At 38.9% G+C, this 22,262-nt stretch overlaps 1 protein-coding gene across 2 annotated transcripts in view; it reads right to left on the bottom strand.

The window, feature by feature from the left end:
- Positions 1 to 208: 208 nt before the first annotated feature.
- Positions 209 to 22,262, bottom strand: part of Efhc2 (EF-hand domain containing 2) — a 157,025-nt gene continuing 134,971 nt past the window's right edge. For both annotated transcript variants that reach the window (XM_040733737.1, XM_021233242.1), the window contains exons 14-15: positions 15,213 to 15,318; positions 209 to 521 (exon numbers count right to left, since the gene is read on the bottom strand). In XM_040733737.1, coding sequence (XP_040589671.1) covers positions 414 to 521; positions 15,213 to 15,318 — 214 coding nt within the window. In that variant the 3' untranslated portion in view covers positions 209 to 413. The remainder of the gene's footprint in view (positions 522 to 15,212; positions 15,319 to 22,262) is intronic.

Raw genomic sequence — 22,262 nt, 5'->3', positions numbered from 1 at the left:
TAAGTAATAAACATGTGTCAAAAGGATTTCAAAAATGCTTAACAGAATCACAGCTTACTGCTCTGATATAATTTGATTTTATATTGTCATGCATAGATGTCAAAAGTCATTTTCTTTTGCATTGCAATGAATCAAATTATATTAGATGGAAATTATTGTAAGATTCTTTGGTATTCATAAATAATACATACAATTAAAATGGTGAACATTGTTTTAAATGGTATTTTTAATGGTGCTGGTACATCAGCAATATAATAGGCTGCTCTGAAGAGCTACAGTGACAAAAGGAGATTAAATGTGGTTTATGGATTTCCATTTAATTAAACCCTGTTTCTTTTTTGTTTTTAATAAAATTATATCTATTAAAATAAACATGGCAAAATGAGAGCAGAACAAGGAGTTGATCAAAGTTTTCATGAGTAGTTCTCCTCTATGCCATACACATCCTTCAAAAAGTCTAAGTATCTAATGTATTTCACAGGGATAGGCGATGGCATTCCCACCCAAACGTCTTCACATGTCTGGAAAGAAAACAAAGATGGACACAATTAGAGCCACATTTCAAAGTTCAGTTTTGAAACTGCAGTGCTACATTGCTTTGCTTTCTTTGGCTTTTTAATCTTTCAGTAAGCTTTTGGTGACATGGTTTAGGGCCTGGAGAGATGGATGATGCAGTTGACAAGAGCACTTACTGCTGTTGCAGAGAACCCATGTTTGGTTCCTAGCTCACATACACGGTAGCTCACAGCTGCCCAGGGAACCCAACACTGTCTGACCTTCATGGGCCACTGCATATATATGGTGCACTTACTTACCCTAAAATACACGCACACACGCACACACACACGCGCGCACACACACACACACACACACACTTCATTGAAAATAAAGGAGTGGAGATATCATAACAACTTTGAGGAAGAGCAAATTTTTATTTTTGTTTATTTCCTATATTAAAATTATATGCTCCTAATCTTTACCATGTAAGTACAGCCCCTTCCATGGAGAAAGAAGAGGAAGAAAAGATGGATGAATGAAGGAAGAAGGGCAAGGTAAGAAAGAGGAAGGAGAAAAGAAAGAGGGAATAGGAAAAGAAGTATTTTCCTGTCCCTCTGAGAGGAACATGACCACATGAATGATTTGGCTTATGCATGGAAAGCAGATGTACTAGTTCTAGAATGACGAAAATGGAGAAGACCAAGCCCAATTTACAGCCATGAACCAGGCATAACTGGTTGACCTACAGACCCACTGACAAGAAAATTCAACTCGTCTTGTAAAATTCTGGGAGCTAGACAACACTAATGCAGTGGCAGGTCCCTCATGCAGTATTGAGAACCCAAGCTTTAATACATAAGATTGTATTTCTACCAGCTGCTTGGTTATTGTTTCTTAAATAAACCATTAAGTTTAGTAGGTTGCTCATGGCATGCTTAGGCACAAGCCATTTTATATGCAGTCAGGTGCTACCAAATAATGTTTTATGTAAATAATGTACTGCATGAATCACAGTGGTCCCATAAAATTATGATGGTAGCAAGAATTGGTGCTACATACATCTAACCTCAGTACTTGGAAGGCTTAAGCAGGTAGATTGTGAGTTTGAGGTCAGCTAGTACTACAGAGTGAGTTTCAGGCTATCCTGAGCTATCTATCGTAAAGTATAAATAACAATACAAATATACAAAAAAATCCTTCTAAAACCCACACCCTCCTCAAAAAACTCCAAGAAAACAAAACAAAACAAAACAACAAACTCTGGAGGATCACAATGGAGCTGATAAATTCTTACTGCACAAGACATGGAGCTTATAAATTCTTACTGCGCAAGACATAATTCACATGTACATAGTAAGCAAATCAACCCCTCTGCCAGTCAGCTAAAAGTACAACACAATTATAATTCACTTTTAAAACATTTGTTGAATTTATTTGTGAGAATATATGTGTATACACATGCACACACACACACACACACACCTATGACATGGAATGCTTGTGGAGGTCAGAGGACGACTTGAGAAAATCATAGGGGTTCCAAAGATTGAACTCAGGTTGTCAGGCCAGCAGCAGCCCTATAATCTTGTGTTTATATGTCTTAATTGCATAAGTTTCCCTTATGTTTTATCTTGAGTTTTTTTTATTCATTGTGTCCTTAGAACAACATGCTATCCCATATGTATTCAAATATAAATGCATCATGTAGTCTAGTGTGCTATATTGTAACATCTCAGTTCGTATAAAGGCTACTCTAGGTATTTACAACAGTGCAATAACTAATGACACACCTCTGAGAACATCACTCATTCTTAAGTGATACTGAGTTTGTTTGTGTGTATACACATACATATATACACAAACTTTTTGCATAAGCTATAGTGGTCAATTAATGTTAGTTCCAGCCAGGAAGAAAGTCCACAACTGGCCCTACTGTCAAGGATGTTTTATATACAATGCTCTATTTCCTCATTTTAATTTTTCCTTTTTCAATTCTGGGTTTCACCTTTGAGCCTTGAGCATGCTAGACATGCACTAACTTATACCCATAGCTACTGGAAAGGTTCTAATCTTCCATTAGCATTCCATTAGTATCTGAGTCACAAAGTGTCATAGAAACATGGGATATGGCTAGATGGTTTTATGTGATGGTATTCTGGAGGTACACTAACCCAGTGCAGCTACAGGGGAGGATCATGGCAGCAATGTAGCAGAGGGGTAAAGCACCAAAAGGTATTCTTTCCACAGCCAAAAGTATAAGTGAAGGCCCAGAGACCTCAAAACCTCTTTGCACAAATGGGTGAGTAGTCTAGTCTAGTTTGGTCCGGGGCACATAGTGTAAGGTGGCAACAGGTGGCTGGAAAGAGAAGCTGGGGTCAAATTTTAAGCCTTCTGCGGTAGTTCACACATGAGGTTATAGTGAGAGGAAGCTGCTGGTCAATCATGGCCAGAATGACCTCACTAATGTGATTGGAAATTGATTAGATAACTTGCTTGATGTTGGGAAAATGAAGCCACTAAACATGCAAATAAGTTCTGTGGGAACTACACTAACCATGGCGAGCAATGACAGTGTCAGAAGCAGGAGGGCTGAAGCTGGGCTGCAAATCAGGAGAATCTCAGACAGATTCTAAACAACACACATAAATGTGCAAAACTTGAAACTTGAAATGGTGGGAAAAGGAAGTGGGCAATGTTAGGGTTGAACTATATGCCCTGAGAAAGCTATGCTGACATCTTAACCCTCCACACCTCAAAAGGTAACTACAGATGTAAATAGATAAGCCGAAGACGAGGAAGTCATATTGATAGAAGGTGAGCCCCAAATATGACTGGTGTCCTTATATAAGGCTGGTCATAGGAAAACCGACCTGCTAGAGAAGTTGGCACGTTATGACAAAGGCAAAGGATGATGTTACATAATTGTAAACCAAGAAACACCAAAAATGGATGGCAAACTGCCAGGAGTGAGTAGGACCTGTGGCAGGAGTCTGGAAGGCTTCTTTCTGGCACATTGGTTTTATACTATTAGCCTCCATAACCCGGGGCATGCTTACTATAGGAGCACTCATGAAACAGGTCAGTGTTAATGATCCTTCCTCATCTAAAAAAATATTCATTTTTATATTATATGCATTGGTCTGTTACCTGCATGTGTGTCTGTGCGAGGGTGTTGGATTCCCTGGAACTGGAGTTACAGACAGTTGTGAAGTGCCATGTGGGTACTGGAAATTGAACCCAGGTTCTCTGGAAGAGTAGTCAGTGCTCTTAACCTCTGAGCCATTTCTCCAGCCCTCTCCCTCATATTTATTAGGCATAAAATTGGCTGTTGTTTATGTTATTTTGGCATGGAATTATGCTATAAATGCTACCAATAAAAGAAAAATGATAAGAATTTATCCTGGAATAATAACTAAAAATTTAGATATGAGAATCAAATTTATTAGGAACAGGCTGTCAGGCAAAATGAAACAAGTAAATAGCCAAATTTCAAATTAAGGGTAATTTGAGGCAAAAAAAAAAAGATAACAGCAGCCCATTCCTTGAAAAAAAGATAACAGCAGTCCGGTTTTTAAAATCTTGACCACTTTGAACCCTAAGACTCCTGCAGTGCTTTTTGGACGTTTTCAGCATGCTGTGCTCTTTGTTTCCATTCAACACAATTTCCCACCATCATGTCTTTTTCTCCTTTGTTACCAATCCCTAGGTTGCTAGTTGGAGCAACTTCTGTTAAATGCCACAGAGACACATGCAGTGCCCAATGGAGTAGATAGGATTCATTCACTGCCACACACCAATTTTAGGGAGATTTTCTCAGGTATTTTCTGAAAATGGATGAAGGAAACAAATTTGAGATGGGAAGAGGGTTGGACGCAGGGAAGTTTTCAAACACCCAGGCAATGGGACTGGGGATGTCAATGCAGCAAGACAGGTATCTCCTTTATAATCTTGACTACACTCGGGTACATGGCTGCTCCTTTTCTTACTTTTTTTAGAAAAGGTATGTGAGTATTTAAGAAATCCCCACACTAGCACTGTTGTTCTTTCTAATAAATTTGCAGGCATTCCAAACATTATAGAAGTTATATGAGAATCTGAGTATTGAGTTAAAATTGACTGTTTAGTCCTCCTAAATTAGTCAATACAAACTACAGATCACATAGTGTTCACAGAACTAAGTTTTTATGTTGTCTATTTCTTACAGAGGATGGAAGCCTGGCCTTGCTCATGTTAGGCAAGTGCTCTACTGTGGAGACACATGATCAGCCCATGCACGTGTACTGAACAGGGGAATACCTGTATGCAAATGATAATCCTACAACAAAAAGAGGACTCGTCCACAGACAATGATGCCTCCCATTCCAGATGAGGACTTGTCTGCTTGTGTCTCTGCAAGACAGGCTCCTGACAGTACATGTTTGGAATCTTAAGTATGTGTCACAGGTGCTGCCAGTGTCCCTTCCTAGCTTCTTACCCTTTCTAATCTGGCTCCCACCAGCCTGACTTCCAACTGCCAGCATCTCTATTCCTTTGACTCAAGCTTCTTGTTGGCCTCTGAGGTTTACTTTGGCTGCCACTGTGGCAAGCAGCAAGAGCCAGGGTATTATTTCCTTTCCTCTGTGTTCAAGAACAGTCCTCAAATAATGACTGTCTAAAGGAAACTGACAGAGTAATACCATAGCTTCCTTGAACTCTGGGCAGGTTAATTCCGAGGTATATGTTCCTGGTAGATCCCAGCTTTCCTCAGCAGCATTAAGCAATGCCCATCTCCCTATGTAACTGGTCAATAATACACTCTTTAGTAACTCCCTCTATTCCTTTGTCATTCTTTCTAATCCCTTCCTGGGTTTCATTTCCTCCCCTCAACTACTTAACAACCAAATCCTTGTCTCCACCTCTGCTTCTAAATGCAAAAAGCACTTTTACATTTATCAGAGTTAAGAACATATATATGACTTTCTCCAACATATCTTGGAACAGAGTAACTTCCAGGAAAATGGTAGATAAATCTAGTCCCCAAGGTGATTTACAGATAAAATAAGAGACAACGCTGAAATCCCACAGTAGAATTTAATGTAATCTGAAATATTCAATAGTATGTGCCACATAGCATTTTCTACTAGAAGGAAGAGCTATGAAACAGAGTGAAACTCAGTGACAGAAAAATCACAAATCTAAAATGCCTGGGAATCACTGTCTCTAAGAGAGCCCTATAACATATTCCAAGCTGGCTGTCACTAGAGCCACTTAGGATGTCAAAGAAGTTAACAGTAAAGTACTTATTTACCAATGTGAAAACTGTAGCTGCTGATCTCTCTCTGTCTCTCTCTCTCTCTCTGTCTCTCTCTCTGTCTCTGTCTGTCTGTCTCTCTCTCTCTCGGTCTGCCTGTCTCTCTCTCTCTGTCTCTCTCTCTCTCTGTATGTGTGTCTGTGTGTGTGTATCATATATCATAGCACCCTGAAATGAGAAGTAAAGATAGCAATAAACGAAAACCCATTAAACAGCAGCTGCCCAGTGGGAATAGCAAAGCTGTATGTGAGCTAATGGGCCCTGGATGTATTTGCTTTGACATTTTTAAAAGGAAATTTAATTGCATTATGTCTTCTTCTAGTTTAAAAATTTCTACTGTACTACTGGCCACCAGATGCAGGAGGGAAGCCAATTAAATTCCATGCTTCACTGCAATGGGGTTATTTTTATTCTTTCCAAATGCAAGGCTGATAGAGTCATGTTAGTGTTTTACCATATTGCTCCCTTGTAGTCTTTTAGAAAAAGATCCTTTTATTTTCCTTTTCAGGAAAGAGTATTTCTATGGGACATATCTGGAAATATGTACAAAATACAATACCATACATAGAATAGATTTCTTCCTTTCCTTTCTTCTTTCTTTTTTTATTCTTTTCTTTTGAATTTTCTGCCTTCTAATAAGTGCAACACAGCCTTAGAAATAATTACATTAGGTACAAAGCCATAAAAGCAATTAAATTTTAGCAAATAAAATGGAAGTTCATTTTGAAAAGAAGATTTCCTAAATATTTCCTTGAGGTAATCACAACCATCCTGACAAGAGAAAAAGTTCACATATGAAGTTATAGTCACTAATACTCCTACCCATTTGTGTTTCCTTAGAGCCAGTGTTTTACAACCGCTTCCCTTTAGCTGAGCTGTCATCTGTATCTGAGATGAACATGGGTGACTTCCAAGCAGACACTCTTTCTTTGAAAATGCATTACAGGCAAAATAAAGGTTTTTAAAGAGACAAGGGCTCCTTGTGAACTTTAGTTATGGGTTTGCATATAACTCAAATAGATGTCACTCAATGCTTTATATCATAACAGATCTCCCAAAATATCATTTCCCACTATTCCCACTAGGCTATTGTTTGGTGATAGACAATTAGGATGTGTTTACTAGTTATTTTTAATATAATGGGAGCAGATATTAACTCTATATTTCAACTGTTACATTTTGCAAGTATTAGAAATTACTTTGAAAAAGTTGTCATAAAAAGGGAGATTTTCCAGGCAGGGTGGTACACACCTTTAATCCCACCACTCAGGAAGCAGAAGATGGCTATGAGTTCTGAGGTCAGCCTAATCTGAATAGTGAAACCATGTTTAAAACAAAAACACAAAACAAACAAGCAGAAACAGTTGGCACTACCACCTAATGATATATTCCTTACTTTTAGGAATCTCTATGCCTTCCTTTTCTACAAAATGATAATGATACTTATCTGGTAAGATTAGGGTGACAAAATATTACAGAAGTTTCCAAAAGGAGATCCTTAACAAGTGTGGTATCCTACGACATATTCCAAGGTATACCCAAACTCTTACTTCCTAATTTCAAAACCATATATCATCCTGCCATGGAGGAAGACTTTGAGTCAACTGCTAATGTTTCCACAGCTACAATGCTCATAAAATGAACCCATGTCCAACTATTCTCAGAAATGTCAAAAGGTAAGACACCAATCACAAAATGCAGTGACAAAATTTATGTAAGAACTGAGTATTATTGTATAAAATGTGACTTATGAGATTAATCAGACTTGCTCTAAATTGTAAGACCTAGACTGCTAGTTTCTAACTAATATTTGATATCAAGCAAAATAGAATAGAAATTAGGATCTCTGAGATATAACAGTACTTTGGAAAATATTCTGAGGCCACAGCCAGTCACTGCTAACTGGCTAGGCAGAAGAATAATAAAGGGGCCCGTGGCTGTGAGCCACAGCCTACAGTCATGATGCTTGGCGATACTCAACTTGCACCTATCCAAGCAGGAACAACTTCTCACTATAGGACAGTAGGGCTAATCATAGTTATAAGATTTGTTTATCTGTTGCTGCACCCTACTTGTATTAACTGAAGCTACTTGACTATCATATGAACAGAGGGCAAATCTGACTTCGAAGGACTAGTCTTGGCATCTGATATGACTACAGAAACCATTAGTGTAGAATAAAGCTTTAGATCTGCATAAGAGGATTGCTCTCCTAATCAAAGATTTTTACTATGGTAACACGGGACTGGGTCATTCTCCATTTGCTCTGAAGGCCTTTCTTTAACCCCACTCTGCCCTGGAAGGCAGAGCCATGAACATCACATCACTGAGCTCCTATGTTCTTTGGCTTCAAGTTGGGGTCTGCCAATGAGAAGTGGTATCAGATGGTGGGTAAGTAAGATGAGAGAGATTAGAGTGTTGATTTCCTTCCCTTCTCCTTTCTCTTTGTGCTGGACTATGGTTTGGTGGTGCCTACACTGGGATAGTGCTTATACCTCTCAGCCTAAAGCTCCAGTTTTGGTTCTTGTATGCTTCTCTAGGCCCAGGCATGGTAAAATCTTTACTCTCTTGCTAGTGCCCAAGTGTTTCACTTGCCTGTTTGGGTCCCTTATCCCTATTTATACTTTTGTCAATAGTCCCTATGTTACAATATTCTCACAAAGCTGGCCAAAATGTATCCTTCTGGTTGCTGACCAATGTTAACTTCTAAATGTTTTGTTGCAATTTCTAGATGCTGCACCTGTCCAATCCTATACCTTGGGTACCAGATCATGCACTATTCAGGCTCTAGTTAGCTACAGTTACTAGTCCTGTGCTGTGCTTTCCCTTTGTCTGCTCTCTGCACTGAAGTTTCTCAGGCAAGAATAAAGAAGTGTCCCAAATTACTATCCAAATAGTCACTATGATTGATGGCTAGTATTAACTAGATGGAATGTAAAAAGTTGCCCAGGCAATGGTCCCTTGGGCATGCCTACAGTGGAAAATTTTGATTAAGTTAACTAAAGGGGGAAGACGCACCTACTCTAAGTGATGCCATCCCTCAGCTGGGATATTGGATCTGTATAAGTGGAGAGAAAAGGAGCGGGGCAGCAGTATTCCATCATCACTCTGAATAATGCACAATTGCACCATTCCTTGGTCAAAGAAGAAATAATAAAAGAAATTAAACACTTCCTAGAATTCAATGATAATGAGGACACAACATACCCAAACTTATGGGACACTTTGAAAGCAGTGCTACGAGGGAAGTTCATAGCACTAAGTGCCGGCATGAAGAAACTGGAGAATTGTTACACTATAGAATTAACAGCACAACTGAAAGCTCTAGAACACAAAGAAGCAACTTAAACCAGGAGGAGTAGACACCAGGAAATAATCAAATTGAGGGCTGAAATCAATAAAGCAGAAACTAGGAAAACAATTTAAAAAAATCAATGTAACGAAGAGTTGGTTCTTTGAATTTCTGGTAGAATTCTGCACTGAGGCCATCTGACCCTGGGCTTATTTTGGTTGGGAGACAAAACTTACCAAATGGCAGAGTGTGAACATGCAAATTAACAAAATCAGAAATGAAAAGGGGGACATAACAACTGACACAGAGGAAATCCAGAGAATCATCAGGTCATACTTTGAAAACCTGTACTCCACACAATTTGAAAATCTAAAGGAAATGGAAATTTTTCTGGATATATATCACTTGCCAAAATTAAATCAAGAACATACAAGCAATTTAAATAGACCTATAACTCCTAAGGATATAGAAGCAGTCATCAAAAGTCTCCCAACCAAAATAAGCCCAGGGTCAGATGGCCTCAGTGCAGAATTCTACCAGAAATTCAAAGAACAGCTTATACCAATTCTTCTCAAAGTATTCCACACAATAGAAACAGAAGGGTCTTTGCCAAACTCTTTCTACGAGGCTTCAATAACCTTGATACCCAAGCCACACAAAGACACAACTAAGAAAGAGAACTTCAGACCAATATCCCTCATGAACATTTTCACTATTTGCAGATTATATGATAGTTTACATAAGTGACCCAAAAAGTCTACCAGGGAACTCCTGCAGCTGATAAATACTTTCAGCAAAGTGGCAGGATACATGATCAACTCAAGAAAATCAGTAGCCCTACTATATACAGACGATAAAAGGGCTGAGAAAGAAATCAGAGAAACATTGCCCTTTACAATAGCCACAAACAACATAAAATAATTTGGGGTAATGAATGCTAACCGAACAAGTGAAAGACCTGTATAGCAAGAACTTCGAGTCTTTAAAGAAAGAATTTAAAGAAGACACCAGAAAATGGAAAGATCTCCCATGCTCTTGGATAGGTAGGATCAACATAGTAAAAATGGCAATCTTACCAAAAGCAATATACAGATTTAACTCAATCCCCATTAAAATCCCAGCAGAATTCTTCACAGATCTTGAAAGAACAATAATCAACTTTGTATGGAAAAACAGAAGACCCAGGATAGCCAAAACAACCTTATACAATAAAGCAACATCTGGAGGTATCACCATCCCTGACTGTAGTCCTGAAAACAGCTTGGTATTGGCGTAAAAATAGACAGGTAGATCAATGGAATCTAATTGAACACCCTGATATTAACCCATACATATATGAACATCTGATTTTTGACAAAGAAGCTAAAAATATACAATGGGAAAAAAAGCATCTTCAACAAATGGTGCTGGCATAACTGGATGCTGGCATGTAGAAGAATGCGGATAGATCCATGTCTATTGCCATGCACAAAACTTAAGTCCAAATGGATTCAAGACTTCAACACAAACCTAGCCACACTGAACCTGAAAGTGGGAGGCCCCTTAAACAAATTGGTACAGGAGACCGCTTCTTGAGCATAACACCAGTAGCACTTACACTAAGATCAACAATTAATAAATGGGACCTCCTGAAACTGAGAAGCTTCTGTAAGGCAAAGAGCACAGTCAGCAAGAGAAAAACGCAACCCACAGATTGGGAAAAGATATTTACTAATCCCACATCTGACAGCGGGCTGATCTCCAAAATTTACAAATAACTCAAGAAGCAAGCCTCCAAAACACCAAAGGATCCAATTAAAAAGTGGGGTACAGAACTAAATAGAGAATTATCAGTAGAGGAGTCTAAAATGGATGAGAGACACTTGAGAAAGTATTCAACATGCCTAGCCATCTGGGAAATGCAAATCAAAACAACTCTGAGATACCATCGTACTCCTGTCAGAATGGCTAATATCAAAAACTCCAACAACAGTTTATGCTGGAGGGGATGTGGAGAAAGGGGAACACTCCTACACTGCTGGTGGGAGTGCCTACTTGTACAGCCACTTTGGAAATCATTATGGGCATTCCTCGGGAAAATGGGAATCAGTCTACCACAAGACCCAGCAATTCCACTCTTAGGCATATACCCAAAAGATGCACATTCATACAAGGATGTCTGTTCCACTATGTCCATAGCAGCATTATTTGTAATATCCATAACCTGGAAGCAACCTAGATGCCCCTCAACTGAAGAGTGAATAGAGAAAATGTGATACATTTACACAATGGAGTACTATTCAGTGGAAAAAAACCAATGGAATCTTGAAATTTGCAGGCAAATGGATGGCACTAGAAGAAGCCATCCTGAGTGAGGTAACCCAGTCGCAAAAAGAGAAACATGGTATGTACTCACTCACTTATGGATTTTAGACATGAATTAGGAGAGTACCAGTATACAATTCCATTGCAAGAGAGCTAGGGAAAAAGAGCCTTCATCTAGCGACTGATGAAAGTAGAGGCAGTTACCCACAGACAAACACTGAACCAAACTCCTGGAATCCAGTGTCAGAAAGAGGGCAAAGGAGTTAAGACTGAGCTGGTGTAACCCACAGAAACAGTTGACCTGAACAAGAGGGAGCTCTTCGACCCCAGATTGCTGGCTGTCTGGAAAGCATGGGACTGACCCAGATACCCTGAATGTGAGTGTCAGTGAGGAAGCCTAGTAATCTATGGGGCCTTGGGTTGTATTTATCCCTGGTGCACAAATAGACTTTGAGTGCCCATGCCACAATATGGGAGGCTCTCTCAGCTGGGACTCTTGGGGGAAGGCCTAGGCCCTGCCCTAGATGAAATGACAGTCACTGGAAATCCACCATGGAGGGCCTCACCCTCCCTGGGGATTGGAGTGGAAATTGGGTGGGGAAATGGGGGACCTGGTGATGAGGGAGGGGGATGAGGGGAGGGAGAGGGAGCTGGGATTGACATGTGAAACAAGATCGTTTCTAACCTAAATATAAACTATAGTAATAATGAAAGAGTTACTTTATTTTTATGTGTATGGGTGGTTTGCCTATATGTATGCATGTATGTGCACCACATGTGGGACTAGTACCCAGAGAGGTCAGTAGAGGACTGGAGTTACAGATGGTGGTGCACCACCAGGTGGGTGCTGAGAACCAAACCTGGGTCCACTGCAAGAGCCACAAGTGCTCCTAACTGCTAAGCCATCTCTCCAGCTCCCCCCGAAAGTTTAAATCACCTGTAGTTGTCATATACATAATCAAATGTAAATGCTATGAAACACAGTTGCATTACGTTTAGAAAAACTGACAAGGGAAAATAATCTACAAATGTTCAGTGTAGACAATTTTTGATTATTTTTCCAGATGTGATTGGCTGCTGTTAGAGATACAGAATATGTAGGTATGGGGGACTGATGATATTTACAATGTTCTAGGATGGATTTAGGACCCCTGCCCCCATGAAAAAAAAACAGGAAATCTTCCAGTTTCCAGAGAGTGTTTATAGCAAAGGGCTAGTGCAAAGCGCAACCCTTTGGGTCTAAAGAAGCATGTGAGGGAAGTTACTGCAACCAAGAGTGGACAGTTATATTGATTGACCTCTGAGCAGGTGCTATGTATCTAGAGGATGTGATTGACATGGAAGGAGATGATTTCTCCCACCTCTCACCCTTCATTCCTTGCCAGTGCATCCCTCTGGCTATGCAGCTGAAGGTGCTTAAGGGCTAGGGGACCAAGAGATATAGCCTAGAAACTTCAGGCCCAGGGATGACCAAGTAGGCTCAGAAAAATGGAAGCTGTCTTAATGAGACAAATGCATATTAGCCAAAACAGAATAATAAAACGTTAGAGGAAAGGTACAATACTGATGACACGCATCATCATTCCAGGTTACCAGGGTAAATGACAGTACTGATGTCCTTTGACTTTGGTTAACTGATTACAGTATCCCCAACAATACTTATATTAAAAAGACACATTTTCTTTTTATGGGGTGGGGTCATGAGAAAAAGGCACTAGGAAACTAACTTAGGACCTTGTGATTTCTAAACATACAACGCTGCCGCTGAGCTATACCTTCAGACAATGTTTTTCCCATTTATTCTTTCAAGTAGAACAGATCTGAATTACAATTATGGCTCTACCATGCTTGCTGTTTCTGAACTTCCTCACCTCTGAAATAGGAATGAAAGTATCTACCTCCTCAAGTTTCTAGAAGGAATAGACAAGCTAAGAGCTTCTGAGATCTCAGACTAGTAGTTGGTATATAATAATTGGACAACAAGAGCTTCCTAGCAGACCTGCCTGACAATGAGACATCAAAGAACTTCACAGTTGGTTTGCTTGTCTCCAGCCCTAGCTCCTTAAAAAGGACACAACTGGTCTTGTCTTTGTTGTCCCTATCATTTGTCAATGGTACCTCTTAAAATAGCATTCTTGAGGACTTGAACTCAATCTCCAGCCCTGGGTTTGATCCCAGGTACTGCAAAAAGTAACAAATAATTTAAAGAAATGAGGTGGGCCAGTGTGTGTGGTGGTATATGACTGACTATAATCCCAGCACGTTGGAGGTGGAAGCAGGAAGATCAGGAGTTCACTGCCATTCTCAGCTAAATGGGTTTCATGACAGCCTGCTATTTTTTTGTTTTTAGTTTAATGCTTGCATTGGAAGTAGTAATCGCCATTAGTTGATTATTGTACACATATATCAAATTATCACTATCATATTGCATAAATGTATGCAATTAAATAATTTTTAAAACAAAAATAAAAATAGGTATTTATTAGTGGCCTCCAGTCCTTCCAGAGCAGTATTCAAATCTTAACCAACCTTTCAGGCATCACCAACCTCATCCTTCTCTATGCTTTCCCATAGACCTTCACACTAACCATGGCAGTTCCTCTGGTGCCAAGCTGCCCTATGTCCCAGAGCACTGTTAGTAATGTCTTTGCCATGGCACCACATCATGTTACTTTCCTACCTTAGTAACTCTCACTATTCATCTCTGAAATGTCAAATGAGACCTTCCCAAGACTACGTGCTAGTCCTCATCCTAATTTAGAAGTAGCTATTTTCATTTCACAGCATCCTATGCAGGTGGTATCAAGTCAAACCCCAAATCATGAGAGCTTTCCCATCAGGAATAGGATCCCTTCAAGGGGAGCATGCTGAGAACAGATCCTTAACCTTTATTATCTGAAGGTTATGTCTATGAGTGAATTAGGTTTGGAACTTAATTCACCTGATGTCATTCAGCTAAGTAAGTGGAGGAGCCACATTTCAAGCTTACCTCTGTTGACTGCAATGTCTAATACTGCCCCACAACCAACTGAAGTTCTAACGTTTTCTCTGATGCTCCAGAGAAGCTGTGTGCTTGAGACGCCTACTGCCAAAGGCACAAGGCAAGCTCAAGCCAGAATGAGCTGGTCAGCAGAAAAACAATAAATACTTCTTTTCTGGGATTATCAACCACATGACATTTGCTTCATCAAGGGACTTTCCCAGGAAAATTAATTTCTGGAGCATGTTAAAATACAAACTACCACCCACCCACCCACTCCTTAAAGACAACTGAGGAGATCTTAGAGAATGAAGATAATGCTGAGGTCCCCATCTGATCATATGAACTTTTTCCCCTAACCAACCATTTTTCTATTGAATTGTCCTTTTCAAATGGGCTCCACTGTAAAATGTGAATATCTATATACTATAGCTTCATACATGGTAACCTGCACACAAAGCCACAGATACACTGAGGGTTCCTGACATAGATAATATCTGAGATTTGCTGTTACAGATTATGATGATATTGCCAGAATCCCTTGATAAGGGTGTTGATATCTATTTATAACTGTGACCTATTATCCCATTTTCTATATAATTGCATATAGAAATTGTATATAGGCTAAAAAGTATTCAACTGCAAAAGGAAAGTTCTGTTCTTCTAGAGCAGTTGTTTGCTCAGCATGGAAAGTGAATTAGTCTTCAACAGAAATATCCAGAATATACCATTTCCAAAATCAATTTGATGTTGCTACATTCTATTGGAAAAATAAAGATGTAAGATGTCAAAAATATAAGGGAGGTGAGGCATCCATAGTTGATTTCTAAAATAAGCATAAAATTTACCTCTTTAAGGTATGGCGGGGATTGCAATTCAGGTGCTGGATTCATTCTCCAGTTCAGGAGAGAGAAAAATAACTTGTAATTTATTTGATGTTCTTCATCTTCAAACCTGAAAGCATATAATTTCATTCAATATTCAGAATTTAGAACCACAATTCCAGCTTATGTTTTACTTTAAACCTTATTATCACAAATGCTTCAGTGGCTACCTTATCATCAGTTCTTATTAGTCAATTATCTACTTCTGATCCTCTCAGAATAGACATTCTTTGAAAGCAGTAATCTCAACTATCTAGTTTTCCAGTGGTAATAGATGGTAGAAATTCAATAAATGTTTGTTGTAGTTATCAAACTAATTTTGGTAGCTAAGACCACTACTACGTTTTGTTTAGAGTATTCAAAGGTCTTTTCATTTCAGTGGTTGATACATGTCAATAAAATAAAGTGCTCTCTTAGTTAGTAATTACATACCATTTGAATAAATACTTCCTTTCTGGATTGATTTTGTCTACTAGTATATTTTTAAGAAAAGTAAGGGGCTGGAGAGATGGCTCAGCGCTTAAGAGCACTGGCTGCTCTTCCAGGGATCCTGTTCAATTCCCAGCAACCACATGGTGACTCACAACCATCTATAGTGGGATCTGACACCTTCTTCTGACAAAGTCAATAGAAAACTCATATATATACATACATATATATATAAATCTTTAAAGAAAAAAGAAAAGTAAAAGGCATTTTTGTCACTTATTTTATAGCCACTAAAGGAGGTTATTTAGATCCATATTAGAAGTGACAGAAATATGTTCTTGACATAGAGTGTAAAGAAGATTATAAAATAGTATGTACAGTTTTAAAGATTTTTATCTTGTTTTTTTATTATTTTTAATTATGTATATGTGTACCAGTCTGTGTATGGGTATGTGCATGTGAGTGCCGTGTCCATGAAGCCCAGAAGAGGGTGTCAGATTCCCTAGAACTGAAGTTACAGGTAGTTGTGACTTTTCTGACGTGGGTGCCAGGAGGCAAAATCAGTTGCAAGAATGCTACATACACATTTTTAATCACTTAGTCACCTCTCTAACCCCATATGTACAGTTCTGATTCTGCTTTAGATTAATATTTATATAAAACAAGAGAAAATGGCAATAACACACTTACATAATAAGAAAATCATCTCTAGAAAGTCAAATGATTTTTGGCCTTATTATGACTAATTTATATCATCTGAATTGATTTAAATTTATAATCTGAAAAGAAACCCAAACCAATTTTCACTTTGAACAAAGAATAACAAATGATGATTATCCTATATCACAAAAGTTAGGTCAAAACTAATAATACATCTTTTAATTTTTTAATTTATTTTTTACATTCCAATTCCAGTTCCCCCTCCTTCCTCTCCTCCTGCTCCCTCCATTCCCCCAACCACCCATCTGCTCCTCAGAGAGGGTAAGGCTTTCCCTAGGAAGTCTACTAAGTCTGTCCCATCATCTCATTGAGGCAGGACCAAAGCACCTCTCCACCCCCACACCCCTGTGTCTAGGCTGAGAAAGATATCTCTTCATATAGAATGGGCTCCACTAAGTCAGTCTGTGCATTAGTGTTAGATCTTGGACCCACTGTCAGTGGTCTCATATATTGTCCCAGTCACACCATTGTTACCTATGTTAAGGGAGTCTGGCTGGGTCTTATGAAGATTCCCCATTTGTCAGACCTGAGTCAGTGATCTCTCAGCTGATTCTGTGAGTTTCCCCATCATGGCTTTGACTCCTTTGTTCATATTATAGCTCATCCCTCACTTCGATTGTACTCCAGGAGCTTGGTCCATTGGTTAGTTGTGAATTTCTGCATCTGCTTTCATCTGTTTCTGGAAGAGGGTTCTAGCTTCTCTGGGGTTGTGAATTGTAGGCTGAGTATCATTTTCTTTATGTCTGGTATCCACTTACGAGTGAGTACATATTATATTTGTCTTTTGGGGTTTTGGTTACTTCACTCAGGATGTTTTTTTTCTGCTTCTGTCCATTTGCCTGCGAATTTTACTCAGTGGTAAGAAACAATGGCCACTCCATTGTGTAAATACACTATGTTTTCTTTATCCATTCTTCAGTTGAGGGGCATCTAGGTTGTTTCCAAGATCTGGTTATTATAAATAATGTTGATATGAACATAGTTGAGTAAATGTCCTTGTGGTACACCACAAGGAGTGACCACCTGAGCACTGGGCAAAACTAATGAATCTTAAATTATGAATATTGCTTTAAATTCATCCTCAACTTTACATAACAAAATTTTGATTACTAATATAGAATAATTTCAACACAATTGTTGTAATTATCCAAATAGTAACTAACTACTTCTTGATGTAATACTGTAAGCCATTTTTCCTGAATTTGACCACATCCTGACAAATTTTCAGTGAAATTATTTATTGATCTCCTTATACCATTGTTTAGGGAAATGACAAAAGCATCCAACAGATATCATTCCAAGTACCCTGCCACAGGATTCTACCTTAAAATAACATGTGCACAAATAGTCAAAACAGTTTTCTCTCCAAAGTGTTAAGGGAATAATAGCTAGTATTTACAAATTCATAAAAATTCACAGCACCAAAAATGTTACAAGATGAAGTAATGTAGATTTCATCCATCTAAACAGAGTGGGATAAACAGAGTTGTCAGAACACAGGAAATGGAATTCTGTAATTCCTTTGGGTACATTTTCTTTGGCCAAGAATTCTGGGATACAAGTCTAACATGGTGCCCCCTACCACTGTTTATCCTTTGAATTTTGGCTCACTCATCATTTCAACTCTTTTAAAGGACATCCTCTGTTTATGAGCATATTTATAGTGGAAATGTGGGACCATTATGTCTTTTATTTGTATATGTTTCTGGGGAACAACTAAAACTTAACCAAAGATGTTTGGTGAGAAACATTCCATTAGCAGAGAGTCTTAAAGAAAGCTTTTTTTAATATTCTGAGTAGGACCTGAGGTGAGAGAAGAAGACCAAACAAAACCTTTGACTTTCATTCTGAGGAAATTTAGGAGCTAGTGGACTAAATTCCACAGAAAAGCTACTTATAGATCCTGCAACATTCTGAATGATAAGGTACCTTTGCAAATTCATACACTGGAACTTAAGCACCAAGGTGACGATATTAAGAGGTGAGATGTATATAGATCATAGGGCAAAACTTTTCTGAAATCAGTCCACCAGAGCATGTCATGGTAGTATATCTCTGTCATTTCAGCACTCAAAAGGTAAATAACAGTATCAGAGGTGGGAGTTTGAGGACATCTAGAGCTACATAATAACACCTTGTCTCAAACTACCAGAAATGAATAAGACAATAGAATAGAAGGGAAGAGACCATGGAGAAATTCCTTGCTCCTTCCATGTGTGGGCACAGCATGAAGGAGCCATTCAAAAAGTGGGTGAGGGCTCACAACCATTCTGAATGTGTTGGCACTTCCTTTTTTTAATTTCTCACTTGACAGAATTATGAAAAGCAGTTTTAAATCTATGACATATTCTTGAAGAGGCCTAAAATGACTAAAAGAGTTCCTGCCATATATTTAAAGCTTATCCTAACAATTTGACTGATATGAGTGAGACACTGGGGGCACCACAGAAATGGCAGGAATAGTTAGTGATCTCTTTGAAGTAATCCAGATAGGCATGATAGGTGTTTGAACAAAGGTGGTAAGAGTGAGGAATTGTCAATTCTGAATGCACTTTGAATGTAGGCTTCTTGAAAGACCACACACACACACACACACACACACACACACACACACACACACACACACAATATTTGAGAGTATATGCACAAATACAAACATACACCACAATGGTGGTGAGAAGGTAGGTTTGAAGATGATTTGAAGGCCTCTGATTGGTCAATTGGTTAGACAGGGCTGCAGGAGGGAGGAAAGACCCAGAGTTTAGTTTTAGATATGCTACTTTTAGAGAAGATTAAAAAAACTTCTCTTATTTATGTGCATGTGTATATGTGTCTCCCTGTGCAAGAATGTAACACACATATGTGTGCCCAAGAAGGTACAAAAGAGGGCATCATATTCTCTGGAACTAGAGCTATAAGCAGTTGTGAGTACTCCAACATGAATACTGGTAAACAAACAAGGGTCCTCTGGAAGAGCAGCAAGTACTCCTAACAGCTGAGCCATGTATCCAACTAAATATACTATTTAGTGAGACATGAGAAACAGAAGCAATGAGTCTGAAGACCAAGGAGAAGGTCCCTCTGAAGAGTTAAGATATGGGAATCATTTGCTAGATAGATGATATTTTTAAAAGCACAAGACTGGGAAACTGGATGAAATCACCCATGAAATAATTGTTTCTACATGTTCTTACAGAAGAGAACATAATTGTCAGGAAATTCCCACAACATGAATTCTAGAGGGCACTTATTCAATCCTAGAGTTTAGAATCATAGTACTTCACTAATTTGGGAACAAGTCAATATCTTTACCAAATAGATCTAGGCTCACATCCAACTTCACTCCTCATATACACAATCTACTTTGAGCTATAACTACCTCAGCATATTACAAATCTACCTAACCTCTCCATCTCTTTCACTACTCTCTAATCTAAACTACTTTCACCACTCACTAGGATTACAGCAACAGTTTCCCATCTTGAGTTATTCCCCCCATATACTCTTATGTTGCTCTCTCCATCAGCAAAGTTACTCTAAAGTATAGAGGCATTCTGTTACGTCCTTGCTTGAAATTCTCCAGTGGCTGCCAATTGGATTCAGAATACAACCCTTAGCCAGGTGTACAAAAACCAGCTTAATTTGGTCCTTGCTGACATCTCTGATCACAAATGTCACCTGAAAACTTTCTCCCTGTGTGGTATTTCAGGTCTGCAGACCTTCTGTTTCCCTGATAATACCAAGATTGCTCCCAGAAATTCAAGACATGTGTACCTTCTGCTCCCTTTGCCTGTGTGAAATCAGTCCAATTAACAACTTCCTTAAGGTCTTCCTGAAGGAAGTTCAACTTAGCTGAAGCCCTTTGTCTAGATTTATATTTACCCTGGACTTGTATTGGCACTCATAAGATTTTCTAGAAGTTCCTATGGAAAGACCTATTAGATTTTGTTGTAACTAACTTTAGTATTTGCTCATATTCCCTAACTGCACTCTTCCTTTCCAGTCCATCTCATATGGAAGACTCAATACATCTAATCATTTACCTATTTAGACGGATATTTGTGAAGGGTATTTCTGAATCAAATGATAAGAAGGATCAAAATTTTAATAAATAAACATCTACACATCTCAGGTATGTATAAAAACTGTAAAGAAATGAAAAACGTCATCTTTCCCAACTCCCAGAGCTATGCTTAAAGAGACACAGTTAGGTAATGTAGTAAAATACTCCAAGGTTTCCTTTCTAGTTCTTTGTCAGAGGACCTTTGTGTATGTGGGAATACCCCGAAGGAGTTTAAGGGAGAAAGAACAAATAACCTTTCTATTTAAAGAGATAACACTGGCTGAAGCTACTTGGAAGACTGTTTTGGTCTTGGGCAGTAGTCAGTGAACAAGGATGGACCAACACCATTTTTTCTCCTTTTTATACCTTCGCCTTTTATCTATAAGGAAATAAAAATACAAAAGGAACAGTGAGAAATAAAATGACAAAATACAACAATGACAAAGACAGCTAGGGACGAGGGGAGAAAACAATAATTGAAAAGAGATTTCAAAATATGCTGTAAGATGAAAAGCACATCCTGGATTGCAGACTTGGCAAAGCAGAGGAATGGAAGCTGAACACTTTGTGACCACGGAGGGGAGCCCAGATATTCAGTGACCCACAGAAGTCCTAAGAGATTTAGGGAATAAATACTCTATGTATCAATCAAGCAGAAATAAAGTATGGTACTGAAACCAAGGATTAGTTGAAGGCAAAGTGGCTAGCCCTCTAAGTATCTCTATGCTCACTAGGGGGAAAGGTTTGGCTCCAGGTATGTTAAGGAAGCGAAGCAAGCGCCAGTTCTAGGGAGGTTGAGCATTATAGAGGCAGAGGACGTCACATCCTGAATTTAAGGATGATCATCTCCATTCCTACCCCCTTCCCCATTTCTAGAACATCAATGGCCATGTTCAAACTCTCCTCCCCTCTTCCAGTTCATCCCCACTCTTACTGCAGCAGAAAAAATAAAAGGTTGTTCTCTCAATGCTGGTTCAGAATGGTTCTGGAGAAATCCCCATATTCTAATTTCTAGGTATGCCCTAGTGAAGATGAAGTTACAAGAATTAATTTGTTCAGTGAAGCCCATTGTCAACAAGGCATTCCCTGACCCTACCAAACATCCAACATTAAGGACAGGAGTCAAAAGGGTGACAAGGGAAAAGAAAGGAATCAGAGACACAAAAACTGTTCAGGTTGCAGATAGCAAGGTATGAAATGAGCAAATGCATTACCTTCCTGAAAAGAAAACAGAAGACTATTATAAGAAAGGAATATGTGGACTAAAAATATGTTCTTGGAATTAAAAATATGATAGTAGTAAGAGAACCCCACAGAAAGGTTAGAATATAAAACGAAAGAAATCAACTAATAAAAAACATCCAAACTAATCTTAAAATTTTCAGGCAAATGGATGGCACTAGAAGAAACCATCCTGAGTGAGGTAACCCAGTCACAAAAAGACAAACATGGTATCTACTCACTCATATATGGATTTTAGATATGGATTAGGGAAGTGTCAGCCTACAATCCCAGTGCCAGTGAATCTGGGAAGCAGGAATGATACCCCAGAGAAGTGGAATGAGGCAAGATCTCCTGAGCAGATTGGGAATATCAGGGTAGGGGAGAGGGAACCAGGGAAAAGAGAGGGGGATAAGAGGAGAGGAGAAGAAGGCATGGGGGAGCAGGAAGGTTGAGTTGAGGTAAGAATAGAGGAGAGCAGGATGAGAGATACCATAATAGATGGAGTCATAGGATTGAGAGCTGACACTAGTGAGATCTCCAGAGATCTACAAGGATAACACCAACTGGCAAACTAAGCA

This window comes from Mesocricetus auratus, unplaced genomic scaffold, assembly GCF_017639785.1.
Source record: "Mesocricetus auratus isolate SY011 unplaced genomic scaffold, BCM_Maur_2.0 Super-Scaffold_100033, whole genome shotgun sequence".
Lineage (NCBI taxonomy): Eukaryota > Metazoa > Chordata > Mammalia > Rodentia > Cricetidae > Mesocricetus > Mesocricetus auratus.
Note: the sequence above shows the minus strand (reverse complement) of the source record. Positions and strands in the feature narration are given on the sequence as shown.